General features: G+C 41.8%; 1 protein-coding gene across 1 annotated transcript in view; it reads right to left on the bottom strand.

The window, feature by feature from the left end:
• Nucleotides 1-24,717, bottom strand: part of COL5A3 (collagen type V alpha 3 chain) — a 1,727,233-nt gene that overhangs the window by 652,413 nt on the left and 1,050,103 nt on the right. Inside the window, exon 41 of the mRNA XM_044084684.1 lies at nucleotides 2,682-2,789. Coding sequence (XP_043940619.1) covers nucleotides 2,682-2,789 — 108 coding nt within the window. The remainder of the gene's footprint in view (nucleotides 1-2,681; nucleotides 2,790-24,717) is intronic.

Below are 24,717 nucleotides of genomic sequence, written 5' to 3'. Positions count from 1 at the left end.
CTCGCTATGGTTAAGTCTATGGATGCCATTAGGTCACCTCAGACCCCAAATTACCTAGCTTATAAATCATATTTTTGTATATATTGCATCAAGCAGCTGTCATCAACTTTAAGTTTTGTCACACTTTCTGCATTGCAATACTGTATACTGTATATGATATAATGTTTGGCTTAATCTGCTTAAATTAATATTGAAAATCTTGTTTGCTTTGCTTAGTTTCAGATTTAGAATTTTTCTTCAAACTGAAAATTGAATTCTATATGAAAATTGTATTTTGCATCTTGTACTTATATTGTGGAGCTTTTCTCCCTGGACCTCCAGTGAAAAAGGACCTGTGTCCAGTCGTACTTTCCCAGTTAACAAATGTTAAATAAAATAAAATAAAATAAAATAAATAAATTGTTGTCACCTGTTAAAAAGCATCTATACAGCAAAAGGGCAGACAGCTAAAACAAAAGGCAAAGAATCTATGTTTATGGGTAAAGGGGAATCGTATTCAACCTTACTCACTTATGACCCCTTATACTAAACCTGCTAATGTGATCCCAAGCCAAGAACATATTAATAAACTACTAGGATTAATACAGATGGACCAGTACTTTATCAGATCCAGGTGGATTCTAACAGACCCAGAAGCATATTTTCTTAATACCTTTCATTGATGTGCAATAGCTTGTGGTGATTTCTTTCTAAGATAGAATTATATATACTCAACAGATTTGTTAATCTTAATGAAATATGTGTGATAGGTACAGTTGTATACACTGCTACATAGGAATTTTGGTAATATTTCTGTTATCTTCATACCTTGACCCCTATGTTCATGCCTATATCAGATCATTACTTTGGTAAATTAATATGCTATCACTCCTTTTTCTTTTATTCTCAGCAAACTTTATTTAGAATATGTTGGTAATTGGAATAGTTACTTCATTACATAATATATTCTCAGCAAACTTTATTTGGAATATGTTGGTAATTGAAATAAAGTTTCTTCATTATACGACTGTAAACAGTAGCTAACATGATGAATGGAAATTACAATGTGAAAGTGCTCACTTGTTTATAATGAAAACAACTTCAATAAATAAATTCATACAAAACAAAATGAAAAGGATACATCTGACTGCAAAATAATCTCATTTAAAAGACAAGTAATGTAAGCTACATAATCAGTCAAAATGTCCATTTTCTGCTGCACTGTGCTGGCCTCTGAGACTACCACAAGCTGATAACTATATCTTTCTCCTAGTAGAAGTGGCCTTAGAATTAGTTATGAAAATATAAGGAAATCCTGTGCATTCAAAACTAATTTTACTAGACTGCTATTACAGTGGGGTCGTTGCTGTTTTCCACAGAGGTGACCTAGGTTTGACAAGTGATCCTCAGTGAGCAGTCGTATTGAACTGAGTGGTCAACTGTTTCATCCTGGGGAAGGTACTGCAGATTTCTCTCTAGTGGTGATTAGGGGGAATGCGACTGGAATGCTTTACATTCAGTTTAAATGCTGTCCGATGGCCACAGGAGACATGCATATGGTAACAACTGTAGGTTGTTATACCCAGAAGCTACTGTTTATCAAAGATATCTGTAGCTAGGTCCCATACATATTAAATCCTCAGTGCTGGTTTTCCAGAAATATTCCTAAACACTGTCACCCTTCATGTTCTATGGCAAATCCATTAAAATGGCTAAATGATGCAAAAGGAAAAGTGCCACTCAAGAGACTCTCTAAAAATCAGAAATTAAATTCAGGTGGGAGAGTGGAGAAAAATAGAAATAGTAGTTATATATATATATATATATATATATATATATATATATATATATATATATATATATATATATATATATATATATATATATATATATATATAATATATAGTTCCACTTGAAACCATCGAATGTTCAGAACATCGAAGTTCTGATCATTGATACCAGAATATTAATGTTCAGAACATCGAAGGTTCAAAGTGAACCACAGAAAAAGACATAAACTTTCAAAAACTATTTTATGCAGGGGGGCTGTGCCCCCCTGCACCCCCCCCCCCACTTTAATATTCCAACTCCGAGATCGCACTACAGTGGGGTAAGGGAAATCTCCTGTTTACCGCTATATGCTGTAGCGCTAAACAGGAGATTTCCTGTACCCTACCTGCAATGCCAACACTCAGATTGCACACGCACACAAACAACACACACACACACACACACACAACACACACACACACACAATACACGCACACAACATACAGGGCACCTTGCTGCCCTGCATATACACCCAAAAGTTTACATTTTTACTTACCTGGCACTTCCACTTTGAACATTCGATGTTCTGAACATCGGTGTTCTGGTCTCGATGATCAGAACTTCGATGTTCATAACATTCAACGGTTTCAAGTGGAACTCTCTCTCTCTCTCTCTCTCTATATATATATATATATATATATATATATATATATATATATATATATATATATATATATATATATATATATATATACATATATACATACATACTGTTTTAATGGATATAATTCCCTGTGTTGTCAAACACCTGATTCCTTTCTGATCTTCATTCTTGATGTCCTGGTCATTCTGCAGGAACAAATATTAAGAAAGATTCTCTGTAGTACCTAAGAAATATTACAGATATGAAGAGCAACACATGCTTGACTTACTGGAGCACCTTTTTCACCAGCAGGACCAGGAGGACCTTCAGGACCTGGACGACCAGATAAGCCAATGGCACCAGCTACACCAGGGGGGCCACGCTCTCCAGGAGCACCCTGTAAAATACAAATAATTATATTTTTCACTCAACAATTAAATAACATAACAGTTCATTCAGAAATGCTTTTATACATAAATACCTCTGGGTATTCCCTTTATGAAATGTATTCATAAAGGGTTCATTTAGTGGTAACAGGCTATTTAATATTTGAAGGTTTTATTACTTTCAAAGAAGTATTTACCAATGACATTTGTTGTACTCTGATGTTCATGGCAACACATTATAATATCATAATCAGAATATAGTTAATTCGGCTCATATATAAGAAAAGTATTAAGAAATGGAAAGTTATGTAGCACCAAGCTTAATTCCTGATCGCCAGAGGCTATGGCTCATTAGGACAAATCATCATAAAGTTCTCATTCAGCTGCTAGATGGAACACCCAACAAATACTTTTAATTTCTGAATTACATTCTGCTGATTTCCTTTCCAGGAATGTGGCTTCACCTGTCATATAGAAAGAATGATGATAAAAGGGAAGGGTAGACATATCCGGCTTCTATTGTCCCCAGTACAAAAAAGATCCTGGGATAAGAAAACTAGGTCATGAAAGGTAAATTATTATAGCAGAGATAACTAGGAGGCCTGCTAACTAGGGTGATGAATGGATGGAGGCAATGCCCTGATGCCCTGTTTCCCTAAGGGATCTGGAGTCAGAGTACAACGTATCCAATCTTTCCTATCCCCTTTGGACTCTGGATCTTTAGTGCAAATCATTAAAAAATGAGTTCCAACCAAGCTGTTTACAAAGATGGGAGGTAGCATAAGGTGTGACTGGTAAGAGTATTATCAGCCAGCCACATCACAAAAGCCATGTGACTTGGAAAATTTGGGTTGGAGCTGGCATAATGATTAAGCTGTTACCTTAGAGATACAAGGTCCAGAGTTTGATTCTCATGTAGGATAAATGACTAGGCTTAAAATGTCCTGTAAGGAGAATTAGCCTAGTATTAATCCATGAACATATAAACCTAAGAAAGAAGGCCCTGTGAAGCAAGCAACTAAATGCACTGCTGCTGAATATAATGACATTTAAGTGGCAATGCAAGCAAACTAAACAGAAGCTTCATCAAATGTTAGCAGACTGGAATCCAAAACATAGGCACATGGGATGAAATTGAATACAGATAAGTCACTGGTCATGGCAATAAATGAGGAATCAAAAAAAGAATAAAATAAAAATTGAGACAGAAGTGAAAACATGGAAATGGTTAACTAATTAAGTATCTGGGAAGTGTGGCTAGGGAGAAAAGAAATCTGAATACGGAGGTCAAAGCTAGAATCAGAGGTGCTTCAGCTAACAGGCACAAAGAGTCAGGTATAGTATGAGACAGAGGAATGCAAAAGAAGCAAGAAAGGAAGGTGTACAAACTGTCTAGTACTTCTGCAAGGCATGGAAACCTAAGCAGTGAAGGCCGACCAACTGAAGCTTGATGTGTTGGAGAGAAAATGCCTGGCAGTTGGAGGTATAGCTCAGTGGTAGAGCATTTGTCTGCAGATCAAGAGGTCAAAAGGCCAGTTAGCTTAGTACTAAACTATGAACTATGAACTATGATGTGTGTCTTAGCATACACACCATGGAGCAGACAAAAAATGTGGACACCAGAGTTGAAGCTAAAGTAGCACCAGATTTAGGGAACTTTATGGAGAATAGTTTTCAGTGTTTTTTTTATATGAACAGAAAAGTAGAATATGATCTGGTAAAGGTTGGAAGAGAAGTGAAGAATGCAAGAGGTGCTCCTGTTTCCTCCCACATACCAAAAACATGCAGTAAGTGGACTGGGCACTCTAAATTGGCCATAGGTGTGAGTGTGCATGTGAGTGTGTTGTATAGAAGAACTACCACAGTAGGGATAGCCACCTAGTGGTGTAAACCTTCTCTCACTACTGAAGTGAAATCCCAACCCCATAGGGAAAAGGGGTTGTGGATGGGTGGATGAATGGATGGATGGATGGATGGATGGATGGATGGATGGATGGATGGATGGATGGATGGATAGATGGACAGTACTGCCTTGCTGAAAATGGTATATTCAAGCAGTGTGTGTTAGAACAAACGGCATTAAAGCAGTGTGGCTAACATAAAGACATTCTAAGATGTAAATGCTTTTTGGTAAATTATTACCTATTTTTTCATAATTGCATTAATTTCATAAAAAGCTGTGTGACCTATATGTGAGCAAATGGTGCCATCTTGTACAAAACATTAGGGTTTTGTAGAATAATATTGTTTTGAAATATTGTGAATTTATTATTTGCATAATTTGCATAGATTTGGAAATATCACAAAACAGCAGTATGCTATTCCCTGTTGTCATACATCATTAGAAAGTTCATGAAATGGTGAACAACTCTATTACTGATATATCGGATCTCTTGCACATTTACAGATATATGATACTTTGCTTGACTATAACAGTTTAATGGCAAAATTTCGGATGACATTAATGTGAACTGGGAATGGCTGAAAGGCTTATTTCCAGTTCACTGAAGGTTGAACTGAAAATGGTTGACTCCACAACAAAGAATGCTAGTGTGCATTCCATGTTGTGAGGTCAACAATCCACTTGGAGATTCCAGTACAGTGGGGATTGGGAAATGTACCCATTTCCTCACTGTAGTGTGATTTTGGGGTTTGCATATACAGTTAGAAGGGGGGTGCAGGAGGGGTTTGTCCCCCAGCAAAACATTACTTATAAGGGACTGGAAAGCAAGGTATGCTGGGTAATGTCGACTTTGTCGAATATGGATAGGTCGATGTTACCAGTTTCATTATTTTTGCCTTTCTAATGGTTTTATTTTATGCATTTTTTTTTTTGATGATGTGATCACTCAACAAAATCCATTTCAGGGTTTTGATAGTAAACTGACCATAACATTAGTATTTGTTAGAAAACAAAATACAACATTCCTTTCATAAATCTGCAATACAAAATCAGCATCTACAGGCAGACTTTGATACCAGCACCAGTGTATATAGCCCACTGACTACCAAGGAGCTATCATGTTTTACATTTTTGTAACTCATTTCATTTACCAGACATTATAAATTTGATGAAATGTGTTTTCAGTAGTGGATTTGAAGAAAATCTCTCAGGAGCAAATGGTTTCCAGGCTTAGAAGTCCCCGAGGAAGCAGAGCCAATTACGGTCTTTCTGTTCAGAATTAAATGAGATAAAAATAAAACAAGACATACCCCCAGATTTAATAAAATCTGTGTAGGCATAGTGTAAAGCCTACATGGAAGGTACCCCCTTGGTAGCATGCAAAGCATATTAATGAAGGCACATTACTGAGGGAGAGCTGTGTAACATGGTTATTTAATCAGTGTAGGGAGAGTGTTACTCTGCCCGGAGATGAGTAACACACCCCCTGCACTGTCAAAGTGCCGGACATCAATGTATGCATATGTATTAAATAATTTTTGTCTTGTTTGCACGGAGCTACATGGTTAGCAGCAACTGACATGTGCCAGACATCTTAAAATAGAAACTGGATAAATTTAATTATGATGCAAAGATCAAGTTTAAGCATAGCTGAGCAGGTTTGCGGTGTGAGCTGCGTTGCTCAGCGGTCCTTAAACATAGCTGAGAGGTATATGTAAAAGTATAGCAGAATTCTACATGACCACATAGCCAAATAGAGAGACAGTCTTATGTGCAGCAGGTGCAAGGTTTGAATACACAGCCAGTTTATGAAGCATTTATTTTGTAAATACAAATTATGCAAAGTATTTTTAAATTCTGCTTTGCTGTGCTCATCTAAGCTCTGCTATGCACAGCTATGCCTTGCCAAGCACTGATAAAACAAGGAATGTTTTAGCACTTTTTAGCTGGTTTGCACATTGCTAAGTGGTCTGAAGCACTGCTAATCATTTTCCCATTTAAGCATTGCTCATTTCAGCTAAGCTGGTTTGTGAGGTGCAAAGCTACGCGCCACAGTTTTAAAAATAGCTCAATGATATGTAAGGGTGGGAAAACAGGCTTATTTAAGTGCAACAGGTGGGAATATAGCATAAGCTGTTGGAGTTTGAACAGTGCAGGAACTATGGCAGGTGTTGGAGAGGGTGCGCACTTCCAGGTGCAGCAGTGGAGCACTCTGGAGTCCAGGGTCATGGTTGGACTCCTAGTGAAATACCATGATGTCCAGCTTCTGCAGGATCAGTACCAGGGATTGGAGTACAAGTCGGAGGCCTGGGGCCAGCTGACACGTGATCTCACCAATGCAACAGGTACCCCCACACAGGTGAGCAGGTCCATCATCATTATGATGATCTGAAGTGGTGGAATGGGGGACTTCTGGACAACTGGATACATGATGCTCAGAATGTAAATGCCCCACAAGTTTATAAGTACTGCTAGCATTGTTTTACCAATACCTAATCTGTATGTGTGATAGACAGGTATGCATAATGGTGTATTTATCTCCCTACAGCTGCAGAGGAGAGAGCTCACAACCTAAAGGACCATGCAGGGCACCTGGACATGTTGTGCCGTGAGTGTAGTGAGTACAGATAAAATTGTAATCTATAGTCAAATACACAACATAGAGTAATTCAGTCACTGCCAGTAGGTACATATTGTACAGATTTATGTAATGCAATGATTTTGTACATGGGGTGTACTGCAATAACTGTCTACTGCCAAGTATAGTGCAATAAAGATTAAAGCATTAAACCTGATAATGTTAATGAAATAAAGTTTCTACTGCAATAATTGTAGAATTACAGCTGTGTTACAACACCTGCATTATACCAAATGTTGTTTAATAAAGACTCAAGAAAATGACAATAACTACATGAAGATACCCTTAATAAAGCTGTATTGTGCAATGTGTGTGTAAGTAGGACTGTTGTTCATGAAACCGTATGACATCTGCTCTGAAATAAAACCACAAAGGATACCACTAACTGACTCAAGGATAGCTAAGAAAGAGTGTTATGCTACACTGTAGATTTAGAGCTGTACTACAATATATATGCATTATGACATTTTTTCTGCACTAACATCTGAAGCAATACCAGGAACACCCAAGGTATATTGTGTATATCAAGATTGTCTTGTGTTAACCATTGCATTTCAGCTATATGCATTCCTGCTCCAAGGTACAGCGCTGCAGGCAAGTATGAAACTGTAATAGATGAAAAGTACAAATATGCTATCTGCAAATGTATATGGGTCAGGTAGCCAACCCAATATGGTCTGTACATGTCACAGATATTTCCACCCACTATGAGTTTATTGTATACACCTACATTCTATGTAGTAATTTACAGTTTACCTTGCATCTCTGTCATGCATGAATATCATGTATGTGTGTTGAACTGTCACTGCAGTCTTGTATAAAACTGTACTAGTTTATTTTGTTTCCAGATGAGGTCTAGGCAAATATCAGGCACTCAGTAATCAGCAGTGGTGCAGCAGCTCTCTTTGTTAAATGCTGTGTCTGATGTACATTTTGTCACACACAGACCAGGGTTCAAATCCAGTGACAAGTACTAATAAATATTACTGAATCAGTTATGTATTGTTAACAGATGTTCTCTCCACAGGAATTACAGATAAATGGGTGCAGCAGCCCTTATTATGGGTTAATAATTTGTGTGTTCAGAAGTAACAGACTGTTAACAGCATTTATTAGGAATGTGATAAGTAGATGTCAGAAAATAAAGGCAATAAGTACAATACTAATAAAATATATATAATAAATAAAATGTGTAATCTTGGTATGGCTGTATGCCTGGTATGTCTGTGAACATTTGCTGATAGTCTAACCCCATGCCTACCAAGGACAGCATGATAGCTATTTACTCTCTGTACTGTACATGATACATGTCTCTCATGTCACGTGCTATCATAGACTGTAATCAATGTTACCTAATCCCTCTGTCACACATCTATCATCAACATGATTATGTCATTATCACAGTCACACTACATCAGTCCATAGTATACCTTGGTAGCTATATAGGTCCACCTGACATGTAATAGCCCTCTGTAGTTGTGTACATGTAGGTTTTACTGCTTAGCCCGTACTGTCCCATGTGCACAGCTTGAGAGATATGTACATGCTACAGCAGGAATATGCACTGTTATACATAAAGGAAGGGCAGACCTGTAGAGTATTTAACAGTACTGTTGCAAACTATATAGCCTATACTGGTACTAATGGACTGTATTCCTCTCTCCCCCAACCCCTTATCTTCATCATAATTTATTATTGTTATATATCGGTTATGGTTTACTATTAACAAATGTTGTTCTCTAAACATTATTTTGGGCTTTGTGTTTTATTATTGTCATGTAATACAATGGTTGAAAAACAAGTAATCTCCTTGGTATCCCCAAAGTCTCAAAACAACCCACTAAAGTGTAGTGGGTCCAAAAACAAAACAATGTAAGAAACTTCTCTGTGTGGAAGATTTTCAGTCCATATATTTCTAGTTAATCACTGTATATTAATCAGATCAGACACAAAGGATTTTAAACTGGAAACAGACTTCCTGCCTTGCTTGTATTACTTTTGAATACTTAGTAATGCTGTACAATTATATATTTTCTATTATTACTTTTTGTTTTGTTTTGACTTAAGACGAGTTTACGTTCGCTACTTCTATTACTATTGTCTGATCTGATTAGTATGCAGTGATTAACTAGAAATATATGGACTGAAAATCTTCCACACAGAGAAGTTTCTTACACTGTTTTGTAATACAATGGTTGCATACTAACATAACTTGTTGAATTACCTATGTCGTTGGCCTTATGCCGTAACTATTACTGGCATGCTGTTACTATACTGACTGTTATCTCATTTACTGTTGTGTTCCATATACTATGTAATGTTATGCTACAGGGTTATTTGCAATGTTCTGGCATTCTGTTATAACTAACTGAATGTTATGTTCATTACTAACTTACACACATTGAAATACCTCAATACCACAGCTCGAGTGGGTAGGCCAGTTCCTGATGAACCACCTACCCTACCTCAGCCAGCTGTGGCACCATGTCCCAGCATGTCTGGGACCCAAGCCAGTGGCACCCCAGCCACTGGCCCTGCACCTCCTACAGGTGGAACTGCCTCAGGGGATGAGGCCCACCCCCACAGAGTGGGGGCAGAAGGGGGGTTGCCACCCAGAATCAGCTACCAGTGATGGTACCTGGAGGGGCAGGATGGTCCCAGTGCCCAGTCTCCAGCATAGCCACCTTTGGGGCAGTGAAGGAGCATTGTTGACTGCCAATGGGTGGGGAGCTCAGTCACAGGGCTGCTGTCTGAGGGCACATAGATCACTGATTCCACAACACCCTCCCTGTCCAAGGTGTTCATGTGCTACACACTGCCCCTGTATGCTGTCTTGTCTGTCTTGTTTGTCTGCAAATGCAACCTCTCCTACCCTACTTACCTCCACACCCATACCTATATGCCTTCCCCAGTGTCAACATTCCACTATCTCCTTAAATAAAGGGCACATGTCCCACAAAAAAAATTTCACCATACATAGCTCTCCATTTCACAACTGTGTCCACTAGACACAATTAATTATTACATGAATTAATGAACACAGCTGTTGCTGTACAAGAAATGGAGAGCTATGGTCCTTTCCTACACCCGTCCGGCACATCCCTACCTGCCTTTCAGCATGTTTTTCCCCAGCTTGCCCCCATTTCATCACTTTTCTATCACCTCATTTTTCTTTTCTTTTTTTATATTTAGCTTGGGTTTAAGCAGAACTAAACATTGCACCACTCAAATCCACACAAATCCACTTAAAACTTCTTAAAAATGCCTTAATCATCTTATGTGTTTCTGACAGTGTTAGACACATTTGAAAAACAATCACCCCTGCCATATCTCAAACCCGGGCCCCTGTCAACTGCAGTACAGTACATTAGCCCACTAGGCCACTCAGCTCTGAATTAAATCAAGTATTTCCACCAGCATATCCTGATTGCCACTGACACACTGCAAGTACATATAATGGGGAAATTGAAGGTTTACGTGGGACTGTGATGCAGACATTGCACCAGTACACAGCCAAATAAATAATAATGGATGTACATGAGGCCTGGGATAGCAGGTATAGCTGTCAGCTGTATAGACTGTTACAGAATGTCCACAGTTGTGCCCCCTAGTTCTGGCATAGTTTTCACAAAAACATATGTGTCGAAGGTCATGACAGACATTTCAGTGTCACACCTCATACCCATCATAAAACACATGCTAATGTAATTCCGGTGTCACAGACTGTATGCATGCCCATATATCTTATAAATACACCTGCTGCAGCAGTGACTCAATCTGTTAAATGCATTGCATACAGTACATTTTACCATCAACAGTCTTGGGTTCAAATCCAGTGTGTTGCACTTCAGTTACATTCTTGTGAATACAGCAAATGACTGAGTCATGCAATTTTCAACAAAATAGGTTGCTGCTACTCAATTAACTGCTACCCAAGTTAGCAAGTCAAAGGCCTGTTGGTAGGAACACACTGCACATATTCATATAGCCCACCTATATCTCACCTACTACTCCCTGACTGACACTGATACATAACAGATGTACCTTCACCACATGCCTCAGCTGGACTGTTATGGGTACCCTCACCCTGACTCTGCTGTAATGACAGAGCTGACACTGCTCCCTCAGTGACACATACAGCTTGCTGTCCTCCAAAGTGCTCACACTCCCCACTATGAGTCCTAGGCATAAAGCAGCATCTGCATCCTGCAACATATGCAGCTATATATTAAGCTACCTGCTACAGACCTATCATAGCTCACAACCCCTAGAACAAGGGATCCACACAACATCCATACATAAAGAAGTGGAGGGCAAAGGTCAAGTGACAGGGACATGTGTCGCAGTCTGCTCCTACAAACATTCAGAGCTGATAGATTAGCCGCTACTGCAGTAACATGCATATTCTGATGGGGTTGACATCTGATACATGTCTCTTCCCCCTTACTGACCTCAACCCACAATGTTTAACACTGAACTGCCAGGCAATCACAATGTCATTTGACAATGGCCAAACATAACTATCAAACACAGATCCCCGGAATCTGAATAAAGTAACCAATGATAAAAGTATAATATTCCAAAAAAGCCAACAACTCGTTGGAATACACATGGCAAAACAACACTTTAATACAAAATAGTAAAAATATAAAACATGTGAGCACTTTCACAGAGTCCTCTCTGCTTCCTCAGACATACTACAGTAACTGCTGCTCTTGTTTAAATAATGATACATCTAGGTCATATCCAATCAGTTAACAGCATCTTGATTGAATAAATAAAAGTTAAAGACATACACTATACAAACACTATATAAACAATCAATCATATAAAAAGTGAACTAAAAATATATGTAAAAAAACTGTAAAAACATGCTCTATAAAATTATTATTATTATTAAATTATTAAATTAAATTAAATTAAATTGCTGTAGTATGTCTGAAGAAGCAGAGAGGACTCTGTGAAAGCGCTCATATGTTTTATATTTTTACTATTTTATATTAAAGTGTTGTTTTGCTGTGTGTATTCCAACAAGTTGTTGGCTTTTTTGGAATGGCCAAACATTGCCTGCAAAACTGTGAATATACCTCATAAATCTCAACAGTGGACAGTATTTGTATCTACCCTTTGCAATGCTGTAATCTCCAAACCTCACTAATGTCCATCTCACAGACTAAGAAAGGGGACAAGGCCTACTTGAAGGCTTTAAATATTGCTCTGTTGTGCCATGTCATTGGCTAATGAAAGTGCTACCGAGCTGTTCTGGATGTAATTAGCAAGTCTGAGCCATGGATTGGTGCACAGGCAATCATCTGTTATTGAGGATTACCTACAAAAGTCAAGCAGCTGCCTATGGAAAACAGGTCCGTAACTTGCTTTACCAAGACAGACTGTGATTTTGGAAGCATTTTTCTTGAGGATTTGTGCACAAAAGGATTACATCCCCCAACCAGGTATGTAATACAAGTCCCCATATACAAAGCTCACAGATGGGAAGATGCAGTTATGAGAAATAAGGATTTCAAAAGTAGGCCTGTAGTACATCTCTGGGAATGACATGTTGGTGATCGTCTGCTGTCCAGCAGCTGCAGGCATGCCTCTCAACTGTTCCTGCTGTGACTTAAATCACAGCTCGGGCCCTCTCACTCCTTCCTACAACAGTCAGCTCTTGTACAAATTCTACTGGATTATGTGTTGGACATAATGACAGTAAGTAAGGGTGGACACAGCTGTCATATCACATGATGTACTGCCATTCAGCTCCTCTCAGGATGTGAATGTCACACAGGAATAGTTCAGACATTGCAAAGGTGTTCCTGATTGTTCCTGATGTACTCTGACTAGGTCACTGTTTTCTCAACATTCATATCTCATCACTTAAGAGTTATGGCTAGTATACCTGGCCACCCCCTACAGCAGGAAATCAGATCATAGCCATTATTAGTAGGGGGAACACAAGAAAATGGAGCACCCGGAGGAAACTCACACAAACGTGTGTACATATATATATATATATATATATATATATATATATATATATATCTATATATATATATATATATATATATATATATATATATATATACCACAAGCATGTCAATGTACACATGTGTGTGTGCATTATGTAACTGTGTTATATAGATATATGTGGAGGGTGTACATCACTCTACACCTTTATGTAGCTATATATATATATATATATATATATATATATATATATATATATATATATATATATATCTAGATAACTGGATGGGAAACAGAAAATACACCCCTGGGATTCCACCTGTGTCCCTGCTGGACAGGGGGTTTGGTTGCCGACTTGTCTAAACATAGGCTAAACTCTTGGCTAGGCTTGTAAGGGCCTCAGGGACAATACCCTAGTAACCTCCTATGATCCTATATATAAGGTGTGCAAGGTAGAATGTTTTTCTAACCACTTTGGCCACGTGGGTGTCAAATGAGAGGTCGCTGTCGACTTGGGTCCCTAGGTCTCTGATTACTTTTTCCATACTCAGTGGGTTGCTGTCTATGTGATAATTTGTGGGTACTTTGTTTTTCCCAAAGGGGATGACTATACATTTTTTGGCATTTAGTTTAAGGCCATGACTCCAGCACCAGTTGTCCGTTTCTGTGAGGCCTTTTTGTAGGATGTATGTGTCCGCTGGTGTATCGACTATGGTGCCTAGTTTGCAGTCATCTGCGAACTTTGTCAGCCACAGCCCTCCCATGTTTGCTTTAACATCTGAGAAATAAATGCCGAACAAGAGGGGTCCCAGGACAGATCTCTGTGGGACACCACTTGTGACTGGCTTTGAGTCTGACATTGCTCCAGTGATTTTAACTTTATGGGTTCTGTCCTTTAGCCAGTTTGCAACCCATCTAGTGACATAAGGGTTTACGTTTAAGCTGTTGAGCTAATCTATGATGCCTGAGTGGGGTATTGTGTCGAAGGCCTTAGTCAAGTCCAGGTAGGCTGTATGGACTGCTTTGCCCTCATCAATGGCTCTAGTGACTGTTTCGAAAAAGTCAACCAGGTTCAAAAGGCAGGATCTGCCCTTTACAAAGCCAAACTGGGTGGGGTCAAGTGTCTGTAGGTCCCCAATGTCTCTGTTTATGAATTCCATAATGATTCTTTCCATAGCTTTGCAGACCAGGCTGGTTAAGCTTATGGGGCAGTAGTTCCCAGGGTCTGTAGAGGTACCCCCTTTGTGGAGTGGGACCACTGTTGCTGTACGCCAGTGTTCAGGTACATATCCTGTAGTAAGGCTAAGGTTAAATAGCATTTTTATGTGCGGGTTTAGCTCCTCTTGGAGTTCACGTAGCACGCAACCCGGGATACCGTCAGGTCCCATTTAAGCTGTGTTTTTAGCTTTGTTGAGGGCGGCTCTCACTTGGACATCTGAGATGACAGGGAGATTACATTCAGCTGGGATAAGTATTTCTTCTTTTGGGGGTGAGGGAGGGGAAAAATTTGCACTGAACCTGTCAGCCAGAATGTTGGCAATATCTGTGGGTTCAGTGTACTTTTTGTTGTTGTGAACTAACTCTGAGCATATCTGAGGGTTTCCGCCCAGGTTTCTAATATAGCTGAAGAAGGCTTTGTGGTTATCTTTAGTGTCCTTAGCAATTTTTCTCTCAAAGTTGGCCTTGGAAGTTTTTATGAGAGAACGTAGTTTTCTGCTAGTGTTGATCAGAGATGTCTTCCCTTTATGGGATTTTGCTGTGTCATGCAGTAGCTTCCTTCTTTTGTTATACAATTTGTTAATGGCTGAGGTCCACCAGACAGGACGCTTGCCTTTGGTGGAGAGGGACTTGGATTTATTTGGGATTGCATGATCCATGCATTCTTGGAGATGTCCATAGAAAGCATTTGTGAAGGATTCGGCATTGTGGGACGTGGTATCCACTGGCCCAGTGGGCTTAAAGGATACCATCTCAGTCTTAAGAAGAGTGAAGTCTGCTTTAGAGAAGTTTTTCACTGTGGTCTTTTGTGCTGGGGGTGGAGGTGGGATATGTATATCCATGGTGATTAGTTTGTGGTCAGATCTCACTAGTGAGACGTATACCTCCGGTGTGGAGCATTTTGTCCCCATGTTTGTGATGATCAGGTCTAGTATATTATCTCCCCTAGTTGGAGAGGTTACTAGTTGTTCCAGTGCATTTGAATTTATGAATTTCAGGAACCTTTGGGCTAGGGTGTTAGGGCTAGAATAATGTACCCAATCTATGTTTGGGTAGTTGAAGTCTCCCAGTATGATGGTATTTTTTGATACATTCATATCCTCCAATGTCTTCAGGAAGGGTGAGTGGGGTTCCTGAGATTGGGAGGGTGGTCTGTAACATGCTACCAGTTGTATAGCAGTTTTGCCTATGGTTAGTTGCACCTGTATGGTCTCCAATGCTTCATGTGTTGCTACTAACCTGGAGGTGTGGGTGTCCTTGATGAATATGGACACTCCCCCTCCCTTTGTGGTTCGGCCCGGGTTTTGGGGCCGAAAAGCATGATACGAGGTATAGCCTAGTAGCGCTAGGGTGCTCTCAGGAGCCTTGAACCAGGTTTCAGTTACTGCACAGATGCTGATGTTCTCCATACTGAGGAGTGCATCGAGAGGTTACTCAGAGCATGTATAATGTCTGTAGGTGTGGCCCCTGTCCCTCCATTGCCTCTGGCTTTGCCCAGCTTTCATGCCGTAACAGATTGTGACATATTGGCAGTCTGTGGGACTCCTACCATAGGAGTACCTCACATGCAAAATTTGTAGGTGCTGCCAGCTTCAAACCATGAACACCATCAGCAATGCTAATGTACTTAGTCCACTGATCCACACCAGCTACCAGGAAGTGAGGTTTAATTCCTGACACTATCAACAGCAGACAGACAAACACTTTGACCCCTGCATATTCTGGACATACATGTAGCTAGGTTGTTTGGGACAGCCCTGGGATTGTGTGGTCTGCTGCTACATCCTTGGAACCATACTGTTACTGCAGTTGTATGGGAACATGGCTGTGTTGGGGGAAGGGGACTTTAGCACTGACAGTCATGCATCTGCCCTATGACCCTGCTGTTTGGCATTTCCCTTGCATACTGTAGTGGGTTTTGCTGCCTTGTAGCCTAATGCATACTATGGGACAGCTAGTATTGGACAAAGTACCTGTTGTCCCACATAGCTATTAGCTCTCTGCAATTATCCTAGTAACCCAGTCTATTCACTTGCATACATGCAGCAGGTCCATTGATATGCTACCATAGTCTAGTACCCCATACATTTGTTGTAAAGGAGAGTGACTTGCCTTGTGAATTCAGCAGTTAGATAACAGCTCTTCAGGGCTGACTCTGTCTGATGTACACAGTACACAGCCAATACATGGCATGGTACAGGTTGTGTGGTGTGGTTGGCATCCTTTTTACTATGTATGTGAGTCAGAGTAAGGTGTAAGTCCCTAGGACCCTACGTTGTCAGTGCATGTGCTATGCATTGCCTCTTCGCCAGGGCCAGGGCATATGAGCATGCCTATATCTGTCTACAGGGACAGCCTCAGGGAGTTCATCTCCTGAGTCCCCCCTTGTGGGCGTGGCTGTGGGGACCTTGGCACTGGTCGGGGGCTGAGTGCCTCTTCCCTGTGATGATCCTGCTGCAGCTGTATTTGCAGGATCATAGCATGTAGCATGGAACATACTGTGAACATATGTGCACATGTGGCTGGAGAGTACTGCAAGGCTCCACGAGATATATCGAGGCATCAGAACCATAACTTGAGCAGACCAAACAGATGCTCTATGTCATTCCAAGTTTGTGCGTGTGCCTCACTATGGCATTCTTCAGTAGGTGTCTGTGTATTTCTGATGGGTGTCATCATCCATGGTTCCAGTTCACAGCCAGCATCCCCCAGTAGATGGCCGTACTGGATGTCACCCCTGGCAAACATCTTGTACGGCTGTGATGTGTGCTAGATATGGGAGTCATGATGACTGCCAGGGCTGCTGGCACACACATTCATGATAATGCCCTGGGCATTGCACATGACCTGGCAGTTGATAGAGTGATACCCCTTGCGATTGACATAGACTCTACCCCCCTCATTGGGCGGTGCTTTGATGTGGGCAAGAGTACAGTCTATGGCATCCAAAACCTCAGGGTAGTGTGCTACATGGTAGAAGAGACACATACTGCTGGCCCTCTCCTCAGGGATGCAGGGTAAATAAATGTGCTCACTGACATGTGTTTTCATGGCAGCCAGGAACTGGTGTAGTACCCTGGATGCAGATGCCTGTCAGACCCTCATCATGTCCCCAGTTGGTTTTTGAAAAGTACCTGTAGCTAGTATTTTAAGGGCTACCCATACCTTTATTTTCACTGGGATGGATTCCCCTCTGTTGGCTCTGGGTCTGAGTTGAGGGTGGTAGAGCTCAGTGAGTTCTTGCAGTATGTCCCTGCCCACCTTGTGGCACTCTACAATCTCCAGCTTATGTAGCTCCTGGAAGGTTACCCTGGGCCTGAACACTCTCCTCCTTTTCTGCCTAGGCCTATTGTCAGCAGCAGCAGCTGCACTGATCTCAGCATCTAGCACATATAGAGGTAGCAGACCTGCAGCAGCCCCTAGCATTCTCTCAGTTAAAATGCCAAGGCTGTACTCCAAATATTTCAGACTATGGAGGAAAATCAGATTGTAGGGTGTTTGCATACTTTATAATGTTCTGCTGTGGGTGCTGACTTTGTGATTGGCTACCTATGATGCATTCCACCTGCCAGGTACATCACTCAGGGGTTTGAATGGTCCAGTGTAAGTGGAACTGGGGTTATCAGTAATTCATACATGATTGGCTTTCCCAGGCTTTTTCCTTTTTTTTTTTTTTCAAATGCCTTCCCTGCTAAGCACTGCAGAGCGGCGTGCAAACCCGCACCACTGGTGTAAACACTATTTAGCACTCTGGACACACTCCCATGCATGGGCATGCTCAGCATAGCTCAAACCAGCTAAAACACATACCCTTCACCCAAACAAAGCTTAGCAGCACCGGACATACCCCACTGCTTAGCTGAGTTGCGAGTTATGAAAATGGGTGCTGCTGAGCTCCAATCCACTTAACCATATTGTGGCACACCGCCATTTTATGTCAGCTAGCTCTATTGTGGACACCAACAAGGTTCTGGGGCTACACAGATTTTTTTCCTGTGGACACAGTGGCCCATTGTAACCCCAGCTCATTTGTACACAGATCCGTGCACACAACCTGGATACTTCAATATTCCAGGGCCTGCCTCCTTAGCAACCACTGAACTCTACCATTGTACATACTGCACGCAGGGCACTATAATGCATTATTCTCACATATCATATATTTTTTTTTTTGCATAATAGCATGTTTGTGTGCTGCTGCATGCAGCACAAATATAATATGGGTTTTAAAAAACAGTATATTATATTATTTTGCATTATCTGTTGGACACACGTGGCATAGTTTTGCACATATATGTGCCTACTCTGCAATGTCTGACCTTCTAAATGGGCTTTTAAAGCCCTGTTCAATTTTTACTTTCTTGTACATGGAAATTTTCCGTGTACACTTTGGGCATGAACACAGTGCCTGCAGGACTGCCTGTCTGCTTGCTGGATAACTCCAGCACCCTCATTTGCATGCAATTCACCTGCTTATGAGGTGATTTGCATGCCACTGACACGTCCGTGTCTGCACGCTCGTGCAAGCCCCTCTGCTCTTTTTACTGGATTGCCAGGCTGCTTACTTCTGTGTAAGCTCCATGCCACTATGTCTACATGGAAAATCACTTTGTGCAGGCTTTAATGAATTCTCCCCATGCTACAAAACATTACATGAATCATCTCCAAAATGGCAAAAATAAAGTCAGCTGAAAAGCTGTTGTTTCTGCTGCCAGATAGAAAACAGCTTTTACAAAGGAACTCATTACAGCCGAGTGCTCCTCCAGGTGTCTTCTGCAGTTAACCAAATATGGATTGTTCATATTTGCATTAATAATTCCAAAACCATGTTACTTACAAGGTACCAGGATATTTTGTCTTGAGCCATATGCGATGGCAAACACAACTCTATTGATATTTGACCTCTTTCAATGAATGTTTTCTAGAACTCTAAGGTGATAACTTAGTTTTTAAAGGTGCACACTCAAAAGAGCTGCTCCGGAGTGAATGACATAAAGGCAAAATATTAGCTAGAACAAACTACCAGCCCAAAGTTCATAAAATATATACAGTACCATATGCTGTGGGGCCTAAAGCACAAGGAAAACTACAAAGGCAGGAATGCAGCGGGTCATGCCCAAAGCACTTGAAGTAAAGAGGAGTAAAGCAGTAGATGTGTGCATCTGCTAAGGTTTTAATGATTTTTCAGCCTTAATAAGGAGAAACTAAAGATGAAGCTCCTAAAAGCTTATCTGCATACAGAAATGTTATTCTTCATTGTTAGGTGTTTTAGTACACAAAATGAAGTTCATGAGTTACTTGGCCTATTGACCTAACCAGCCTACGAAATTAATAAATAAAACAAATAAATGGATGTTGTAGAGCGGCCTCTTTGTTTTTCAAAGTGGCTTGTATGCCAGCCATCTGGCAAAAGGCAGTGACCCCAAATACTTAAAGAGATACCTAATATGCACTGTTCTTCTGATGATAGTCTTAGATCAGGCAAAGATAAGGAAGTGTAGTTAATCTATAAGATGTCCAAAACATACTAAATGAGTGTGAATATCAAGCCTGCAGAGACAGATGTGAGTTTTCTTGACGGAAACATTCTATTCTGATTACATGAATGATAAAGCTGGAATACATAAAGCCAGAACAAAGACTGTGTTAAAGGGACCTAGGTCTCGTCAGATGTAATAGCTGCAAATGAACCTAGCACCATAGATATTTATCATACTTTTCAGTGGCTCTACACCATTTCAAATGCACCATTGTTGAATGAATTTACCTGCAACTTGAAAGGTAGTTCTAAATGAACCTTCATGGCCATCAGATTGAGCACTGTGTTTACTTATTCTGATCTTGTCAAATGTATTAGATTTGCATGTGGACTATCTTCCAAGGGGCCAAACAGTTGATGCAGAATACTACTGTAACTTGCACTGTCGATTAAAGGAGAAATTGAAAGAAAAAAGGAGAAGGAAGCTGTGGAAAGGAGTGGGGTTTGAGTGCACAGACCATCCACCCTACTCACCAGCTTGCTCCATCTGACTATTTCCTGTTTCTAAACGTTAAAAAGAGTTCATAAGGGCAACAATTTTAGCGTGATTCAGAGGTGATTGCAGCAGTGGAGTTGTTTTTCACTGACCACACTTCTAACTTTATTTAACAGGATTACAGAAACTTCAGACATGATATGCCAAGTGTGTTGAACTTCAGGGAGAATAGGTTGAATAACTTCTAAGTTTCATGGCTCCACGTCATTCCCTTCTAGGTCAGGTATATCATTTTTCAGCACCTCCTCGTACTTTTATGATTTTAAAAAAACCGATGCACTACTCTCATATGTTGCTCTCCATATCATCACTCATATACATAATCCATTGTGTCTTCTGTTACCTCCCATAATTGTCCAGGTCATTCATACCTTTCTTCTCTTTTCCATCTCGGTTTTTAGCTCATTACACATAACCTGCTTCTCCTTTATTTACAAATGCCACTCATCCTCAGATTTGTAGGGAAATTCTCCATTTTCGGAATAAATGAGTTAAATTGATTTATCTACATCATATACCGCTGCCTTTCAGTTTTATTTTTGTACATCTTGCTAATAGTGTCCAAGTAATCAGCCTGCATCTGAAGCAGTTAACTTAATTTGATCATCAACCTGTGGGTTGTCGGTTCCAGAACGAGACGGCAATTTCACCAGCATCTCATCTGAGCTCCAAGCTCCTCCCCTTATCTGTAATATCCTCCATCTCCTTCCTTCCCTCAGAAATCATTTGTCACAAGCAGCATGGTCTTACTCCAGGTGTGGTAGGCACTTTTTCTGCTGCTTTTGTGGGTGTTTGAGTTCTGTTAGTGTAGGTAGGTATCCTACTGTCCCTGCCTTCCCTCCTCTCATTTAGCGCTGCGTTTTCTGTAAAAAAAAAAAACGATAATAATAATAAAATTGTTTTCTGTGTTGTAGGTAGAACAGGTCTTATCTCCCTTCCCCCTCCTTGCAAGTGAATGTTGGGGTCGGGTAGTTTAGTTTAAATCATTTAGTTTAAACTTTTTGCTACATTGTACCTTTTGTGTTGGTATGACAGATCAGCAGGCCAAGCTGGTCTTTAGAAATTGCGCAGAGGGTGGCCATAAGTTGTCTCCAATGGATGGCCACACTCTGTGTGTTGTGTGTCTGGGGGCAGCCCATCTTTCGTCGGACTGCCCTATTTGTGCGGGGTTCAACCCCAGGGCCTTAAAGGACCATAGGGCAAAATTGATCCTCAAGGGACTTCTCCCTGCTACAGAGGTGGCTGCCTCTTCTTCTTCTACTCCAGCCACTATATCCTCCTCTCCCTCCCAGGCAGAGACTCACCCTCCTGGACAGAGGCCTGTAGATAGGGAGTCAAACAAAAGAGAGGAGCAAAGACAGAGACAGAGAAAGAGGGAGGAAGAGATCCCCAGACCGGATGGATCTGGTGGATCCACCCCCAAAACAGCTTTTTCCAGGCCAGCTTCTCCTTGGCTCTGATCACCGAGATTATTACCGGAGCCAGAGGAGCTTAGACCTCTTTCCAAGGCCTTTGTACACTGACCCTCACGGCCAGGTTGGCAGCCTCATCGCAGTCCACCAGAAGTCTATCTGAAGCAGACATGAACAAAATGATGAGAAGGCTTATTTGCACCCAGATTCAGATGGGGGTCTTATCAGACCCCTCTCTCCAGAGGGGAAAGCTGGCTTCCCTTCTTTGCCCCAATATCTCCTTCTGCGGCCCAACCCTCGGCATCAGTGTTCTTGGATCCAAGAGGTCCCGGAGTCAGGGGCTCGGGGCCGATGGTACCATGTACCTCGACGCCGGCCATTACCTTGAGCATGTTGGATCCAACTGGTTCAGACCCGAGCCGCTCTCGGAGCCGAAGCTTGGGAGTCGGATCCAAGGGGTTGGGTATTTTTCCTTTGGTTCTGACACTGTTGGGTCAAAGCCTTCCCTTGGTATCTCAGTTCCATCTGGCTCAGCCATGATCCCCACAGCAGATCTGGGGAGAGCAGTTTCCTTGCTAGTTTCTCAGGAGACTCGCTTTCCCTTGGCTTTTGATGTGGTGGAGAGGGTTCTCTCCAGGGGATCTTGGCCCTGACTATCTCATCGGATTCCGCTCTGACTCCCTCACCTTTGGGTGCATCTTCAGCCAGTTTGCCTATGCAGGGACAGCCCATGCTCAATGTGCCCCAGACTGTTTCCCTCGAGGAACCGCAAGTAGTTTGCGTGCCCTCTCTGGAGAGTCCCACTGAAGAGATCCCTCGCAAATGAATGTGGAAAAGGAGGCACCTGGATCCTCTCCAAAGTCCCTCACTGAGGATACCGACTTGGAGGAAGGGGAAGGTTCCCCAAGATCACCCCCGATGATGTCTCCTTTGGAGACATCATGGAAATCCTGCTCCAGTGGGGGGGGAGTTGGTCCTCCCCAAAACCTTCCTCAGACAAGTAGGTGTTCCTGGAGGCCTTCAAAATGGGCCTGTCTACCTCCTGGGTGTCATCCCCCCCCATGGATCCCTTGGTGGACCATATTACCACCAGGGCATGGAAGGAGCCGGACAATGTGGAGCCAATCCCCAGGCACCCTGAAAAGATCTTGAACCCTCCAGTGGACAGACCCAGTTGGAACAAGGGGTCCTCAGTGGATGCCATAGTGGTAGCAGCCACCACTAAGAAAGAACTAGCCCAGAAAGTTCTACGGTCCATCCCCCTGATCTAGAGTCCAGGATAATGGATCATTTCGGAAAGTGGACATATGCTTCAGCCACCGTTTCTATAAGGGCGCTGAATTATTTCACCCACGTAACTAGACTACAGCGAGACCTGGTCAAAGGGTTCACTGAGTCGCCCCCAGAGTCCATGTCTCCAGAGGATAAACGCTCATTTTCCGTGAGGATGGCCATTTTCAAAGTGGTTACAAATATGTCCATGCGCCTCCTCTCACATGTCACTGAAGGAGCAGCAAGGGCTGCCGGGTCCAGCGTTGCCATGAGGTGACACATCTGGCCTAGGCTCTGTCAATTCATGGAACCCTTTAAGGTGTCTTTTACAAATGCCCCTTACGATAGTTCTTCCTTGTTTGGGAAGATGGTACGTGAGATGTTAGTCCAGAGTGAGAAGGATGGGAAGACACTGTCTGCTGTCAGAATCTGCTTCTCTAACCCCCAAAGATCCTTCTCCAGGAATCAGAGGGGGCAAAAGAAGATGTGGTTCCAGAAGTCTAAGTATTCTCGGGACACTTGGGACTCACCTTCCCCTAAAGACAGAAAGCGTCAGGACAATTGCCGGCCCAGAGATGGGGGGGGGGGTCCGGAAAATTTTGGGTCTCCATAACTGTTCTTGGATAGGCTCACACAGCAGCCCTGAGGGGTAACTCAATTGCTCTGCTCTAGAGGCAGTCAGGGGTCACATTTTTATGCACCTGATGGCATGTGAGTCCATGTCATCAGACCATTGGGTGCTTCAAATAATATCCAGAGGGTATACAATCCCCATTCTGACTCCTCCTTTTCCACCAAAACACCTCCCGGACGTTCCACCCATGCAAAGGGAGGCAGCAGCACTCGAAATAAAAAAGTTGCTAAGGAAACAAGTCTTCCAGCCCGTCCCCCTAGAGCAGTCTGAATCAGGCATCTTTCCAGGTTCTTTTTGGTGCCACAAAAGACAAGGGACCTAGGGCCTATTCTGGACCTTTCCACTCTAAACCTTTATGTTGCCAAAGAGAAGTTCTGGATGGTCACTCTACAATCCATCCAGCATTACCTGCAGGAGAACAACTGGATGTGCTCAACAGATCTCCAGGATGCGTACTATCACATCAAAATGCACAGACACTCCAGGAGGCTCCTCCGTTTTCAGCTAGGGACCAATCACTATTAATTCTGAGCCCTACCCTTCGGTCTCACCACAGCCCCCAGGGTGTTCACCAAGGTCATGGCAGTAGTAGCGGCTCACCTGAGGCTGCAGGGGATGCAGGTCTACCCATACCTGGATGATTGGCTCCTTGCCACTCCCACCAGGCATCTACTTTGTCAGGCCAGGGACTATTTCCTGAAATTGTCAGACTTGCTGGGCATTACAATCAATATATCCAAGTCTTCTGTAGACCCTGTTCAGATCTTAGACTACATAGGAGTGAGAATCGATACGTTTCAAACCAAGGTGTTTCTAACTTCAGAAAGAGTCCAAAACTTATGACTTCATGTTTTTGTGAT

This window comes from Protopterus annectens, chromosome 9.part0 (assembly GCF_019279795.1).
Source record: "Protopterus annectens isolate FY-2018-M chromosome 9.part0, PAN1.0, whole genome shotgun sequence".
NCBI lineage: Eukaryota > Metazoa > Chordata > Ceratodontiformes > Protopteridae > Protopterus > Protopterus annectens.
Note: the sequence above shows the minus strand (reverse complement) of the source record. Positions and strands in the feature narration are given on the sequence as shown.